Raw genomic sequence first — 16,759 nt, 5'->3', positions numbered from 1 at the left:
TCGTTCCTGGCCATGCAGTCGTGGGTGAACAGAGAGGATAGGAGGGGACTGAGCACGCACCCCTGAGGAGCTCCAGTGTTGAGGATCAGCGTGGCAGATGTGTTGTTACCTACCCTCACTACCTGGGGGTGGCCCGTCAGGAAGTCCAGGATTCACTTGCAGAGGGAGGTGTTTAGTCCCAGGTTCCTTAGCTTAGTGATGAGCTTTGAGGTTACTATGGTGTTGAAAGCTGAGCTGTAGTCAATGAATAGCATTCTCACATAAGTGTTCCTTTTGTCCAGGTGGGAAAGGGCAGTGTGGAGTGCAATAGATAGTAATAATAGAGATTGCATCATCTGTGGATCTGTTTGGGCGGTATGGAAATTGGAGTGGGTCTAGGGTTTCTGGGTTAATAGTGTTGATGTGAGCCATGATCAGCCTTTCAAAGCACTTCATGGCTACGGATGTGAGTGCTACAGGTCTGTAGTCATTTAGGCAGGTTGTCTTTGTGTTCCACATAATATGCCATGGTTCACCACCCCAACAGGGCAGAAAACACACACACACACACTCACACCCTGCGCTCACACGGCCACTGCAACTGGGCCTTTTGCCCTCTCGTCACAGTTTTAGCAGGGAACCAATCCCACCCAGAATTGATCCCCTAGGACTTACCCGTCGCAGGTTCCAGCCTGCGCGGGTTTACCTTCCGGGACTCACCCTATTCTTATAGTACTAGCAGGAACCAACCTACTAGGGATTTACCCCCTAGGACTTACCCTACAGGTACCAGTCTGCTTGAGTTTACCTTCTGGGACTCACCCTATACTTATAGTACTAGCAGGAACCAACCTACTAGGGATTTGCCCCCTAGGACTTACCCTACAGGTACCAGCCTGTACAAGTTTACCTTCCGGGACTCACCCTATACTTATAGTACTAGCAGGAACCAACCTACTAGGGATTTACCCCCTAGGACTTACCCTACAGGTACCAGCCTGTACAAGTTTACCTTCCGGGACTTACCCTATACTTATAGTACTAGCAGGAACCAACCTACTAGGGATTTACCCCCTAGGACTTACCCTACAGGTACCAGCCTGTACAAGTTTACCTTCCGGGACTTACCCTATACTTATAGTACTAGCAGGAACCAACCTACTAGGGATTTACCCCCTAGGACTTACCCTACAGGTACCAGCCTGTACAAGTTTACCTTCTGGGACTCACCCTATACTTATAGTACTAGCAGGAACCAACCTACTAGGGATTTACCCCCTAGGACTTACCCTACAGGTACCAGTCTGCTTGAGTTTACCTTCCGGGACTCACCCTATTCTTATAGTACTAGCAGGAACCAACCTACTAGGGATTTAACCCCTAGGACTTACCCTACAGGTACCAGTCTGCTTGAGTTTACCTTCCGGGACTTACCCTATACTTATAGTACTAGCAGGAACCAACCTACTAGGGATTTACCCCCTAGGACTTACCCTACAGGTACCAGCCTGTACAAGTTTACCTTCCGGGACTTACCCTATACTTATAGTACTAGCAGGAACCAACCTACTAGGGATTTACCCCCTAGGACTTACCCTACAGGTACCAGCCTGTACAAGTTTACCTTCCGGGACTTACCCTATACTTATAGTACTAGCAGGAACCAACCTACTAGGGATTTACCCCCTAGGACTTACCCTACAGGTACCAGCCTGTACAAGTTTACCTTCTGGGACTCACCCTATACTTATAGTACTAGCAGGAACCAACCTACTAGGGATTTACCCCCTAGGACTTACCCTACAGGTACCAGTCTGCTTGAGTTTACCTTCCGGGACTCACCCTATTCTTATAGTACTAGCAGGAACCAACCTACTAGGGATTTACCCCCTAGGACTTACCCTACAGGTACCAGTCTGCTTGAGTTTACCTTCCGGGACTCACCCTATTCTTATAGTACTAGCAGGAACCAACCTACTAGGGATTTACCCCCTAGGACTTACCCTACAGGTACCAGTCTGCTTGAGTTTACCTTCTGGGACTCACCCTATACTTATAGTACTAGCAGGAACCAACCTACTAGGGATTTACCCCCTAGGACTTACCCTACAGGTACCAGCCTGTACAAGTTTACCTTCCGGTATTTACCATAAAGCTACGACCGGTCGTTATACAATGGGCCAACTGAATTAAACTCAGGCTCTCCAGGCCATATCCTACAATGTTCAAAATGAGTAGAAACAGATATAGGAACTAGCCTACCTTGTTTGTTGCCAGCTCTGCTCCACTGATCTGGACTCTTTGGTTTGACTACAAATCATGGTGAATCCTGCCAACAACGCCAACTGTTAGGTTCTTATTTTTCAGATTAAATAACTCACGGACACTAGAGAAGCTTTTTTAAATTTAAATGTTTAATTTTGACCCCTTTTTCGTGGTGTCCAATTGTTGTAGTAGCTACTATCTTGTCTCATCGCTATAACTCCCGTACGGGCTCGGGAGAGACGAAGGTTGAAAGTCATGCTTCCTCCGATACACAACCTAGCCACACTGCTTCTTAACACAGCGTGCATCCAACCCGGAAACCAGCTGCACCAATGTGTCGGAGCAAACACTGTGCACCTGGCAACCTTGGTTAGCGCACACTGCGCCCGGCCCGCCACAGGAGTCGCTGGGGCGCGATGAGACAAGGACAGCCCTACCGACCAAGCCCTCCCTAACCCGGACGACGCTAGGCCAATACAGTACAGCGCCCTTAGCCACTGCGCCACCCGGGAGGCCGACACTAGAGAAGCTTAACCAAGTTTAATTCTTCCCAAAGGGTCGACACAGCTGTATTCAGACAAAAAACATTACTCACCATCACAAGTATGTATACCCCACTTGGGACACTCCTCCTTCTCTCCAATCCTTACATCTTATGGTTCCACAGGAAGAGGGTAATAAGGTAATAAACCCCTATTACTCCCTTCAGGGGATCTGACCTGACCTGACCTCAACCCCTTCTTTGCCTAATCCATAGATGTCCATCCGCTCCCCTATAGCAATCCTGTGATCTCCTCCCGTCCACCCATCACACACACACACACACACACACACACACACACTAAATACCTTACAGACACTAATCACCACACACACACACTAACCACCACCTACACACACTAACCACCATACACGCACGCACACATACACTGCACTGTTAGTCAGGGCTTGCTAGTTAAGCATTTCACTGTACTTGTGCATGTGACAAATAACATTTGAACAGATTTCTATAGGTATTAGCAAGGTGGAGTTATTAGCCTTCTATTACACTCTAGACTAGACCCCATCTATATTTTACTCTAGCGTCTGTGGCCTGTCTGCTACCGATAGATCACCTAACCCAGGAATTTCTTTCAGAGAAACAGATCCCAGTAGATCAATATGAATCTACTCACACTGCTGGCAGAGAGCTCAGAGCTGCCACACGCTGCTGGTTATACACTGTAACTGTGTGTGTCGCTATGTTAAGATGAATGCACAAATGTTAGTCGCTCTGGATAATGTAAATTACAAACATGTGTGTGTCTTAGAACGGCGAAAGGAGGGACTGGGTGCGAAAGACGGACACAGAGAAAGAGAGAAGGCCTCCCCAAGGGGATGTTCCCAAGTGGGGGGACTGTAACCGTGGTGATGGCTGGCTGGGCGTCAGCCTGACAGGCTGGACTGATAAACAATTCAGTTCGAGAGAAAAAGAGATGGGGAGGAGGCAGGAGAGGGGAGGGAGGTCGGCGCCTGGGAGGGCTACTGAATCATTATGGAATGGACTGGTTTACGAAATCTGGCAAACGAGTGCACTTTAGGGAGAAGGTGGGGAGAAGCAACCTAGCCAGGGGGAGGGGAGAGGGAAAGAGGGGGAGGAAGAGAGGGAGGGAGGAAGAGAGAAGAGGGAGCAAGGAGGGGGAGGGAGGGAGAGAAAGAGAGGAGATGGAGGGGATGAGGAAGAGGGAGCAGGGAGATAAAGAAGAGGGAAGAGAGGGAGAGGGAGGGAGAGATAGGGAGGAGGAAGTAGGCGGGGGAGGAAGAAGAGGGAGTTAGGAGGAAGAAGGTAGAGGGAGAAGGGAGGGGACAGGAAGAAGAGAGAGGGAGGGGAGAGGAGGGAGGGTGGAGGAAGAGGAAGAAGAGGGATGAGGGAGAGGGAGAGGAAGAATGGGGAGATGGAGGGGAGAGGAAGGAAGGAAGGGGGAGAGGGAGGAGGGGGAGAGGGAGTGAAGAGGAAGAAGAGGGATGAGGGAGAGGGGGAGAGGAAGGAGGGGAGAGGGGAGAGGAAGAAGGAGGAGGGGGAGAGGGGAGAAGTGAAGAGGGAGGAGGAAGAAGAGTGAGGGTAGAGGAAGAAGGAGGGAGGAGGGTAGGGGAAGAAGAGGGAGGAGGGGAGAGGGGGAAGGAAGGGAGGGAGAGGAAAGAAGAGGAGAGAGAGAGAGAGGGGAAGGGGGGAGAGAGGAAGGGAGAGGGAGAGGAAGTGGGGAGAGAGGGGAGAGGAGGAGGAGGAGAGGAAGTGAAGAGAGAGGAGGGAGATGGGAGAGGAAGAAAGTGAGGAGGGGGAAGAAAAGGGGGGAGGAGGGGGAAGCAGAAGAATGAGGAGGGAGGGAGGGAGAAAGGAAGAGAGGAAGGGGGAGAGGAAGAAGGGTGAGGGGAGAGGAGGAGGAGGAGAGGAAGTGAAGAAGGGGAGGAGAGGAAGTGAAGAGGGAGAGGGGAACGGGAGGAGGGGGAAGGAAGAGGAGAGAGAGAGGGAGTGGAAGAAGGTTGAGGGGAGAGGAGGAGGAGAGGAAGTGAAGAAGGGGGAGGAGGGGAGGAAGTGAAGAGGGAGAGGGGAACGGGAGGAGGGGGAAGGAGGGAGAGGAAGGTGGAGGAGGGAGAGGAGGAGGAGGGGGAAGGAAGAGGAGAGAAAGAGGGAGAGAAGGAGGGAGGGGGAGGCAGAAGTGGGAGGTTGAAGAGGGAGGAAGAGAGGTTGGAGAGAGAGGGAGGGGGAGAGGAAAAGAGGTTGGGGAGAGGAAGAGTGGGGGAGGGAGAAGGAAGAATAATGAGGAGAAGGAGGAGGGAGGGTGGAGGCAGAAGAGAGAGGGAGGGAGAAAGAGAGGGAGGAGAGAGGAAGAGGGGGAGGGAGGAAGAGAGGAAGCGGGGAGAGGAAGAAGGGTGGGGGGAGAAAGGGGGAAGGGGGAAGAAAGGGAGGAGGAAGGGGGAGGCAGAAGAGGGAGGTTGGAGGGAGAGGGAGGAAGTGAAGAAGGGGGAGAAGGGGGAGGAAGTGAAGAGGGAGAGGGGAAAGGGAAGGAGGAAGAGTGAGAGGAAGGAGGAGGAGATGAGGAGGGAGGGAGGGGAGGCAGAAGAGGGAGGCAGGGAGGAAGAGGGAGGAGAGGGAGGGGAGAGAGATAGAGAGAGAGGAAGAGAGGGAGGAGAGAGGGGAGAGAGGGGGGGAGAGGAAGGAAGGAGAAGAGGGAGGAGGTAGAAGAGTGAGGAGGAAAAGGGAGGGGGGGCAGAAGAGAGAGGCAGGGAGGAAGAGGGAGGAAGAGAGGGGGGAAAGAAGAGCGAGGAGGAGAAGGGAGGGGGCAGAAGAGAGAGGCAGGGAGGAAGAGGGAGGAGCGAGGAAGTGAGGGAGGGGAGAGGAGAGAGGGGGAGAGGAGGGTGGGGAGATGAAGAGAGGGAGGGGAAGAGGGAGAGAAGGGAGGGGGAGAGGAAGGGAGAAGAGGGAGGAGGGGAAGAAGAGGAAAAAGAGGGTGGGGAGAGGAGGAGGGAGAGGAGGGGGAGAGGGAGGGAGGGAGGGGGGAGAGGAAGATAGGGGGGGGAGAGGAAAAAGAGGGGGAAGGAGAAGAGGAAGAAGAGGGGGAGGGAAGAAGAGGGAGGAAGATGAGGGGAGAGGAAGAGAGGGATGAGGGAGGGAGGGGGAGGTAGAAGAAGGAGGCAGGAGAGGAAGAGGGGAAGGAAGAAAAGGGAGGGAGAGGAGAGGAGGGGAGGAAGAAGAGGGAGGGGAAAAGGAGTCGGAGAGAGGAAGAGGGTGGAGGAGGGAGAGGGGGAGAGGAAAAAGAGGGCGGGGAGAGGAAGAAAGGTGGAGGGAGAAGGAAGAAGAAGGAAGTGAGGGAGGTCTCTGAGTTCATGGGGACTTCTTTAACCCTCCTCTCTCCCTTTCTCTCTTTCTTTAAAACCCTAATGATAGTCTTAACTCTCACTTGTTTAAAGACTTTCTTTTCATCACATGTTGTGATTTATTAGGATCCCCATTAGCCGACGCAAATAGCGACAGCTAGTCTTAGTGTGGTCCGACACAACAAAAAAGACATTAAAGATAAGCTCACATGCTTTTTTGAAATCAGGTTTGCTGTTCACTTGCCTTATATAAGATAGAAGGGAGTTCCGTGCATTTGTGTATGTGTGTCACACACCATGTAGAGTGACTATTGAAGTGCATTCGTGTATGTGTGTCACACACCATGTAGGGTGACTATTGAAATGCATTCGTGTATGTGTGTCACACACCATGTAGGGTGACTATTGAAATGCATTCGTGTATGTGTGTCACACACCATGTAGGGTGACTATTGAAGTGTATGTGTGTCACACACCATGTAGGGTGACTATTGAAATGCATTCGTGTATGTGTGTCACACACCATGTAGGGTGACTATTGAAATGCATTCACACACCATGTAGGGTGACTATTGTGCATTGTACACACCATGTAGGGTGACTATTGAAATGCATTCGTGTATGTGTGTCACACACCATGTAGGGTGACTATTGAAATGCATTCGTGTATGTGTGTCACACACCATGTAGGGTGACTATTGAAGTGCATTCGTGTATGTGTGTCACACACCATGTAGGGTGACTATTGTAAACACCATGTAGGGTGACTATTAGTGTATGTGTGTCACACACCATGTAGGGTGACTATTGAAATGTGTGCATTCTATTAGGGTGACTATTGAAGTGTATGTGTGTCACACACCATGTAGGGTGACTATTGAAGTGTATGTGTGTCACACACCATGTAGGGTGACTATTGAAGTGTATGTGTGTCACACACCATGTAGGGTGACTATTGAAGTGTATGTGTGTCACACACCATGTAGGGTGACTATTGAAGTGTATGTGTGTCACACACCATGTAGGGTGACTATTGAAGTGTATGTGTGTCACACACCATGTAGGGTGACTATTGAAGTGTATGTGTGTCACACACCATGTAGGGTGACTATTGAAGTGTATGTGTCACACACCATGTAGGGTGACTATTGAAGTGTACACACCATGTAGGGTGACTATTGAAGTGTATGTGTGTCACACACCATGTAGGGTGACTATTGAATGTGTATGTGTGTCACACACCATGTAGGGTGACTATTGAAGTGTATGTGTGTCACACACCATGTAGGGTGACTATTGAAGTGTATGTGTGACCATGTAGGGTGACTATTGAAGTGTATGTGTGTCACACACCATGTAGGGTGACTATTGAAGTGTATGTGTGTCACACACCATGTAGGGTGACTATTGAAGTGTATTGTCACACACCATGTAGGGTGACTATTGAAGTGTATGTGTGTCACACACCATGTAGGGTGACTATTGAAGTGTATGTGTGTCACACACCATGTAGGGTGACTATTGAAGTGTATGTGTGTCACACACCATGTAGGGTGACATGTAGGGTGACTATTGAAGTGTATGTGTGTCACACACTATTGAAGTGTATGTGTGTCACACACCATGTAGGGTGACTATTGAAGTGTATGTGTGTCACACACCATGTAGGGTGACTATTGAAGTGTATGTGTGTCACACACCATGTAGGGTGACTATTGAAGTGTATGTGTGTCACACACCATGTAGGGTGACTATTATTGTCACACACCATGTAGGGTGACTATTGAAGTGTATGTGTGTCACACACCATGTAGGGTGACTATTGAAGTGTATGTGTGTCACACACCATGTAGGGTGACTATTGAAGTGTATGTGTGTCACACACCATGTAGGGTGACTATTGAAGTGTATGTGTGTCACACACCATGTAGGGTGACTATTGAAGTGTATGTGTGTCACACACCATGTAGGGTGACTATTGAAGTGTATGTGTGTCACACACCATGTAGGGTGACTATTGAAGTGTATGTGTGTCACACACCATGTAGGGTGACTATTGAAGTGTATGTGTGTCACACACCATGTAGGGTGACTATTGAAGTGTATGTGTGTCACACACCATGTAGGGTGTGACTATTGTCACACACCATGTAGACTATTAGTGTGTGTCACACACCATGTAGGGTGACTATTGAAGTGTATGTGTGTCACACACCATGTAGGGTGACTATTGAAGTGTATGTGTGTCACACACCATGTAGGGTGACTATTGAAGTGTGTGTCACACACCATGTAGGGTGACTATTGAAGTGTATGTGTGTCACACACCATGTAGGGTGACTATTGAAGTGTATGTGTGTCACACACCATGTAGGGTGACTATTGAATGTGTGTCACACACCATGTAGGGTGACTATTGAAGTGTATTGAAGTGACTATTAGTGTGTGTCACACACCATGTAGGGTGACTATTGAAGTGTATGTGTGTCACACACCATGTAGGGTGACTATTGAAGTGTATGTGTGTCACACACCATGTAGGTGACTATTGACTATTGAAGTGACTATTATGTGTGTCACACACCATGTAGGGTGACTATTGAAGTGTATGTGTGTCACACACCATGTAGGGTGACTATTGAATGTGTGTCACACACCATGTGTGTGTGTGTCACACACCATGTAGGGTGACTATTGAAGTGTATGTGTGTCACACACCATGTAGGGTGACTATTGAAGTGTATGTGTGTCACACACCATGTAGGGTGACTATTGAAGTGTATGTGTGTCACACACCATGTAGGGTGACTATTGACCAGTGACTATTGAAGTGTATGTGTGTCACACACCATGTAGGGTGACTATTGAAGTGTATGTGTGTCACACACCATGTAGGGTGACTATTGAAGTGTATGTCACACACCATGTAGGGTGACTATTGAAGTGTATGTGTGTCACACACCATGTAGGGTGACTATTGAAGTGTATGTGTGTCACACACCATGTAGGGTGACTATTGAAGTGTATGTGTCACACACCATGTAGGGTGACTATTGAAAGTGTATGTGTGTCACATGTAGGGTGACTATTGAAGTGTATGTGTGTCACACACCATGTAGGGTGACTATTGAAGTGTATGTGTGTCACACACCATGTAGGGTGACTATTGAAGTGTATGTGTGTCACACACCATGTAGGGTGACTATTGAAGTGTATGTGTGTCACACACCATGTAGGGTGACTATTGAAGTGTATGTGTGTCACACACCATGTAGGGTGACTATTGAAGTGTATGTGTGTCACACACCATGTAGGGTGACTATTGAAGTGTATGTGTGTCACACACCATGTAGGGTGACTATTGAAGTGTATGTGTGTCACACACCATGTAGGGTGACTATTGAAGTGTATGTGTGTCACACACCATGTATGGTGTGACTAGGGTGACTATTAGAAGTGTATGTGTGTCACACACCATGACTATTGAAGTGGTGACCATGTAGGGTGACTATTGAAGTGTATGTGTGTCACACACCATGTAGGGTGACTATGTGAGGGTGACTATTGAAGTGTATGTGTGTCACACACCATGTAGGGTGACTATTGAAGTGTATGTGTGTCACACACCATGTAGGGTGACTATTGAAGTGTATGTGTGTCACACACCATGTAGGGTGACTATTGAAGTGTATGTGTGTCACACACCATGTAGGGTGACTATTGAAGTGTATGTGTGTCACACACCATGTAGGGTGACTATTGAAGTGTATGTGTGTCACACACCATGTAGGGTGACTATTGAAGTGTATGTGTGTCACACACCATGTAGGGTGACTATTGAAGTGTATGTGTGTCACACACCATGTAGGGTGACTATTGAAGTGTATGTGTGTCACACACATGTAGGGTGACATTGAAGGGTGACTATTGAAGTGTATGTGTGTCACACACCATGTAGGGTGACTATTGAAGTGTATGTGTGTCACACACCATGTAGGGTGACTATTGAAGTGTATGTGTGTCACACACCATGTAGGGTGACTATTGAAGTGTATGTGTGTCACACACCATGTAGGGTGACTATTGAAGTGTATGTGTGTCACACACCATGTAGGGTGACTATTGAAGTGTATGTGTGTCACACACCATGTAGGGTGACTATTGTCACACACCATGTGTGACTATTGAAGTGTATGTGTGTCACACACCATGTAGGGTGACTATTGAAGTGTATGTGTGTCACACACCATGTAGGGTGACTATTGAAGTGTATGTGTGTCACACACCATGTAGGGTGACTATTGAAGTGTATGTGTGTCACACACCATGTAGGGTGACTATTGAAGTGTATGTGTGTCACACACCATGTAGGGTGACTATTGAAGTGTATGTGTGTCACACACCATGTAGGGTGACTATTGAAGTGTATGTGTGTCACACACCATGTAGGGTGACTATTGAAGTGTATGTGTGTCACACACCATGTAGGGTGACTATTGAAGTGTATGTGTGACTATTCACACACCATGTAGGGGTGACTATTGAAGTGTATTCACACACCATGTAGGGTGACTATTGAAGTGTATGTGTGTCACACACCATGTAGGGTGACTATTGAAGTGTATGTGTGTCACACACCATGTAGGGTGACTATTGAAGTGTATGTGTGTCACACACCATAGGGTGAAGTGTATGTGTGTCACACACCATGTAGGGTGACTATTGAAGTGTATGTGTGTCACACACCATGTAGGGTGACTATTGAAGTGTATGTGTCACACACCATGTAGGGTGACTATTGAAGTGTATGTGTGTCACACACCATGTAGGGTGACTATTGAAGTGTATGTGTGTCACACACCATGTAGGGTGACTATTGAAGTGTATGTGTGTCACACACCATGTAGGGTGACTATTAGGGTGACTAGTGTATGTGTGTCACACACATGTAGGGTGACTATTGAAGTGTATGTGTGTCACACACCATGTAGGGTGACTATTGAAGTGTATGTGTGTCACACACCATGTAGGGTGACTATTGAAGTGTATGTGTGTCACACACCATGTAGGGTGACTATTGAAGTGTATGTGTGTCACACACCATGTAGGGTGACTATTGAAGTGTATGTGTGTCACACACCATGTAGGGTGACTATTGAAGTGTATGTGTGTCACACACCATGTAGGGTGACTATTGAAGTGTATGTGTGTCACACACCATGTAGGGTGACTATTGAAGTGTATGTGTGTCACACACCACCATGTCACACACCATGTAGGGTGACTATTGAAGTGTATGTGTGTCACACACCATGTAGGGTGACTATTGAAGTGTATGTGTGTCACACACCATGTAGGGTGACTATTGAAGTGTATGTGTGTCACACACCATGTAGGGTGACTATTGAAGTGTATGTGTGTCACACACCATGTATGTGTGTCACACACCATGTAGGGTGACTATTGAAGTGGGTGACTATTGAAGTGACTATTAGTGTGTGTCACACACCATGTAGGGTGACTATTGAAGTGTATGTGTGTCACACACCATGTAGGGTGACTATTGAAGTGTATGTGTGTCACACACCATGTAGGGTGACTATTGAAGTGTATGTGTGTCACACACCATGTAGGGTGACTATTGAAGTGTATGTGTGTCACACACCATTAGGGTGACTATTGAAGTGTATGTGTGTCACACACCATGTAGGGTGACTATTGAAGTGTATGTGTGTCACACACCATGTAGGGTGACTATTGAAGTGTATGTGTGTCACACACCATGTAGGGTGACTATTGAAGTGTATGTGTGTCACACACCATGTAGGGTGACTATTGAAGTGTATGTGTGTCACACACCATGTAGGGTGACTATTGAAGTGTATGTGTGTCACACACCAAGGGTGACTATTGAAGTGTATGTGTGTCACACACCATGTAGGGTGACTATTGAAGTGTATGTGTGTCACACACCATGTAGGGTGACTATTGAAGTGTATGTGTGTCACACACCATGTAGGGTGACTATTGAAGTGTATGTGTGTCACACACCATGTAGGGTGTGTATGTGTGTCACACACCATGTAGGGTGACTATTGAAGTGTATGTGTGTCACACACCATGTAGGGTGACTATTGAAGTGTATTGTCACACACCATGTAGGGTGACTATTGTGTCACACACCATGTAGGGTGACTATTGAAGTGTATGTGTGTCACACACCATGTAGGGTGACTATTGAAGTGTATGTGTGTCACACACCATGTAGGGTGACTATTGAAGTGTATGTGTGTCACACACCATGTAGGGTGACTATTGAAGTGTATGTGTGTCACACACCAGGGTGACTATTGAAGTGTATGTGTGACTGTAGGGTGAAGTGTATGTGTGTCACACACCATGTAGGGTGACTATTGAAGTGTATGTGTGTCACACACCATGTAGGGTGACTATTGAAGTGTATGTGTGTCACACACCATGTAGGGTGACTATTGAAGTGTATGTGTGTCACACACCATGTAGGGTGACTATTGAAGTGTATGTGTGTCACACACCATGTAGGGTGACTATTGAAGTGTATGTGTGTCACATGTAGGGTGACTATTGAAGTGTATGTGTGTCACACACCATGTAGGGTGACTATTGTCACACACCAAGTGACTATTATGTGTGTCACACACCATGTAGGGTGACTATTGAAGTGTATGTGTGTCACACACCATGTAGGGTGACTATTGAAGTGTATGTGTGTCACACACCATGTAGGGTGACTATTGAAGTGTATGTGTGTCACACACCATGTAGGGTGACTATTGAAGTGTATGTGTGTCACACACCATGTAGGGTGACTATTGAAGTGTATGTGTGTCACACACCATGTAGGGTGACATGTCACACACCATGTAGGGTGACTATTGAAGTGTATGTGTGTCACACACCATGTAGGGTGACTATTGAAGTGTATGTGTGTCACACACCATGTAGTGGGTGACTATTGAAGTGTATGTGTGTCACACACCATGTAGGGTGACTATTGAAGTGTATGTGTGTCACACACCATGTAGGGTGACTATTGAAGTGTATGTGTGTCACACACCATGTAGGGTGACTATTGAAGTGTATGTGTGTCACACACCATGTAGGGTGACTATTGAAGCTGTTTTTATATTATTATTTGTTGTACTTTTTTACCCCGTTTTCTCCCGATATCCAATTGGTAGTTTGTCTTGTCCCATCGCTGCAACACCCGCATGGACTCGGGAGAGATCGAAGGTCGAGAGCCATGCGTCCTCGGAAACACCACCATCCCCAAACCGCACTGCACCAATGTGTCAGAGGAAACACCGTACAGCTGGCAACCAAAGTCAGTGTGCACTGTGCCCGGCCCGACACAAGGAGTCGCTAGTGCGCAATGGGACAAGGACATCCCTGCCAGCCAAACCCTCCCCTAACCCAGATGATGCTGGTCCAATTGTGCGCTGGCTCATGGGTCTCCGGGTCGCGGCCAGCTGCGACACAGCCTGGGATCGAACCCGGGTCTGTAGTGATGCAGTGCCTTAGACCACTGCGCCACTTGGGAGGCCCTGAAGGCAGTGTTTTTGTGCTGTGTGACACGAGCTCGGTTTCCATCCAATTGGCTACAAATTTTCATGCAAATATTTTTAAATCCACAAAGAAAATCTGCGCATTTTCCCACCAGTGGTGTTTCCACCAAACTGACTTGTTGCGGAGACCAATCAGTGCGTGATGACGTAGTGCACACAAAATGTTTTTTATCGCTTAAGTGTTCATGTACCGAATAAAAATCTGAAGTTTCAATGTGTTTCCATCACATTTTCAACTATACCGGTAGTTTTGTCACAAAAGCTGTTGTGTTAAATAGCAAACGTTCCTTATCTGGTCTTGGCACTTGTGCTCTAGCCAACAGCTCACAGATACAGTGTGGGTAGGCTAGTCTTCATAATAAGATTATTATGGATGAGAGTGAGAATATATTTATTTGTCAAATGGCAGTCAAGCATCGATCATGTCACCAGAGTAAGACCCTCAATATTTATTGGAAAGGAGCATCAAGCTCATCACCTTGCACTTTCACCACCATTGAAAGTTCATAAGTTATTTAATCTGTAGCCTCATAAACTGCATGGTTTCCTAAATTGTAGTGGGAGGACCACACACCATATCGTTGCGTAACTTCAAGTTTACATGGATATGATGGTTTATATATAAATATTTGCGCTTAAAGTCATTTCCACCGCCATGTCTCGCATAATTAATTTTATAGACACAAAAAAATCCCACCGTGTTGAATAAACAAATTATCTTTCGGCATTTATAAAAAAAGTTTCCTTCATAGCTGTCCTGATTTCTTCTTAATCTGTGACTTTACTCTCATAAAAACTGTGGATGGAAACGTGGTTATTGTGAGTTGGTTAGTGTGAGTGTGATGTTGTGAGGAGCATGTGGACACAGTTTAGTGGCAACAAAATCCTCCGTCAGAAAGACAGGCTTTATAAACCTTGTTCCTTATCTACATCACTGTTCTACTTCTGAGTTGTTTCTCTCTCTCTGCCTCTCTCTCTCTGCCTCTCTCTCTCTCTGCCTCTCTCTCTCTCTCTGCCTCTCTCTCTCTCTCTCTGCCTCTCTCTCTGCCTCTCTCTCTCTCTGCCTCTCTCTCTCTCTCTCTGCCTCTCTCTCTCTCTCTGCCTCTCTCTCTCTCTCTCTGCCTGTCTCTCTCTCTCTGCCTCTCTCTCTCTCTCTGCCTCTCTCTCTCTCTCTGCCTCTCTCTCTCTCTCTCTCTCTCTCTCTGCCTCTCTCTCTCTGCCTCTCTCTCTCTCTCTCTGCCTCTCTTCCTCTCTGCCTCTTTCTCTGCCATCTGGTTTAAGCAACAGGAAGGATTTCCACCATCATGCAGAAGGTAAAACACACAAACATACAGGCCCTTCAGAAAGTATTCACACCCCTTGACCTTTTCCACATTTTGTTGTGTTACCTGAAATTAAAATGGATGAAATTGAGATTTTGTGTCACTGGCCTACACACGATACCCCATAATGTCAAAGTAGAATTTTACAAGTTAATTAATAATGAAAAGCTGAAATGTCTTGAGTCAATAAGTATCCAACCACTTTGTTATGGCAAGTCTAAATATGTTCAGGAGTAAACATGTGAGAATAACATACCGTAATTGCTGGACTATTAAGCGCACCCGAATATAAACCGCACCCACTGAATTATTTAAAAATATGTATTTTGTACATAAATAAGCCGCACATGTCTATAAGCCGCAGGTGCCTACCGGTACATTGAAACAAATTAACTTTACACAGCCTTTAAACGAAACACGGCTTGTAAACAAAAATAAATAGGCTTTAACGAAACACGGCTTGTAACAAAAATTAAACAGTAGCCTACCAGTAAAGTCATTGGTCACTATCTTCCTCCTCCTGTGCACTGAAACCACTGAAGTCATCTCCTTCGGTGTCGGAGTTGAATAACCTCAGAATTGCTTCATCCGATGTTGGATCGTTTTCATTGTCGCTCTCGTCACTTTCATCCGGAGGCAAATACCCCGCTGAGCTCATGCTGCCCCTTCAACACGCAGCAGTCCAGCCTTTCGAAACCCGTTGATGATAGTAGATTTTTTGACAATGCTCCATGCTGCCAGGACCCACTGGCAGACTTGACCATAAATTGCTCTTCGCATGCGGCCCGTTTTAGTGAAGGATTTCTCCCCACTTGTCATCCAGCCTCCCACTGAACACGGAGCGCCACCTTAAATGCACGATTTACACTGATGTCGAGTGGCTGCAAATACTTTGGGACATCTGCTTTTCTTCCCTCTGATAGGTTTGTTGTCTTTCTGCACTGAGTCAGTTCCTCACGCTGCTGTTTACAAAGTCTTATAATCGACTCATTAAGGCCAAGCTCCCATGCAGCAGCTCCATTTCCTTTTCCAACAGCCAGATCGATCGCCTTCAACTTGAAAGCTGCATCATATGCATTTCTCCGTGTCTTTGCCATGATGAGGATGACAAAATTACTACCGTAATCAGAATGATGGGAAGTTTGAGCGCGCTCGATTTACGTCACATTATGTGACGGTGCTCAGTTTATTGGCGGCATGAATCTTGTGAAAGCGGGAAAAATCCATAAATTAGCCGCGTCATTGTATAAACCGCGAGGTTCAAAGTGTGGGAATAAAGTAGCGGCTTATAGTCCGGAAATTACGGTAATACGTTGCATGGACTCACTCTGTGTGCAATAATAGTGTTTATCATGATTTTTGAATGACTGCCTCATCTCTGTACCCCACACATACAATTATCTCCAAGATCCTTCAGTCGAGCAGTGAATATCAAACACAGATTCAACCACAAAGACCAGGGAGGTTTTCAAATTCCTCACAAAATGAGGGCACCTATTGGTAGATGGGTAAACATTTTAAAAAGCAGACATTGAATATCCCTTTGATCAAGGTGAAGTTATTAATTACACTTTGGAAGGTGTATCAATACACCCAGTCACTACAAAGATACAGGCGTTCTTCCTAACTCAGTTGCCGGAGAGGAAGGCCAATGGTGACTTTAAAACAGATTTGAATGGTTGTGATCGGAGAAAACTTGAGGATGGATCAACAACATTGTAGTTACTCCACAAT

General features: G+C 46.8%; 1 protein-coding gene across 1 annotated transcript in view; it reads left to right on the top strand.

Moving 5' to 3' along the window:
• Positions 1-16,759, top strand: part of LOC115121363 (dematin-like) — a 42,437-nt gene that overhangs the window by 4,041 nt on the left and 21,637 nt on the right. Inside the window, exon 2 of the mRNA XM_065006832.1 lies at positions 14,991-15,016. Within this exon, the coding sequence (XP_064862904.1) occupies positions 15,008-15,016 (9 nt within the window). The 5' untranslated portion in view covers positions 14,991-15,007. The remainder of the gene's footprint in view (positions 1-14,990; positions 15,017-16,759) is intronic.

The sequence above is a fragment of the Oncorhynchus nerka genome, linkage group LG22 (genome assembly GCF_034236695.1).
Source record: "Oncorhynchus nerka isolate Pitt River linkage group LG22, Oner_Uvic_2.0, whole genome shotgun sequence".
Lineage (NCBI taxonomy): Eukaryota > Metazoa > Chordata > Actinopteri > Salmoniformes > Salmonidae > Oncorhynchus > Oncorhynchus nerka.
Note: the sequence above shows the minus strand (reverse complement) of the source record. Positions and strands in the feature narration are given on the sequence as shown.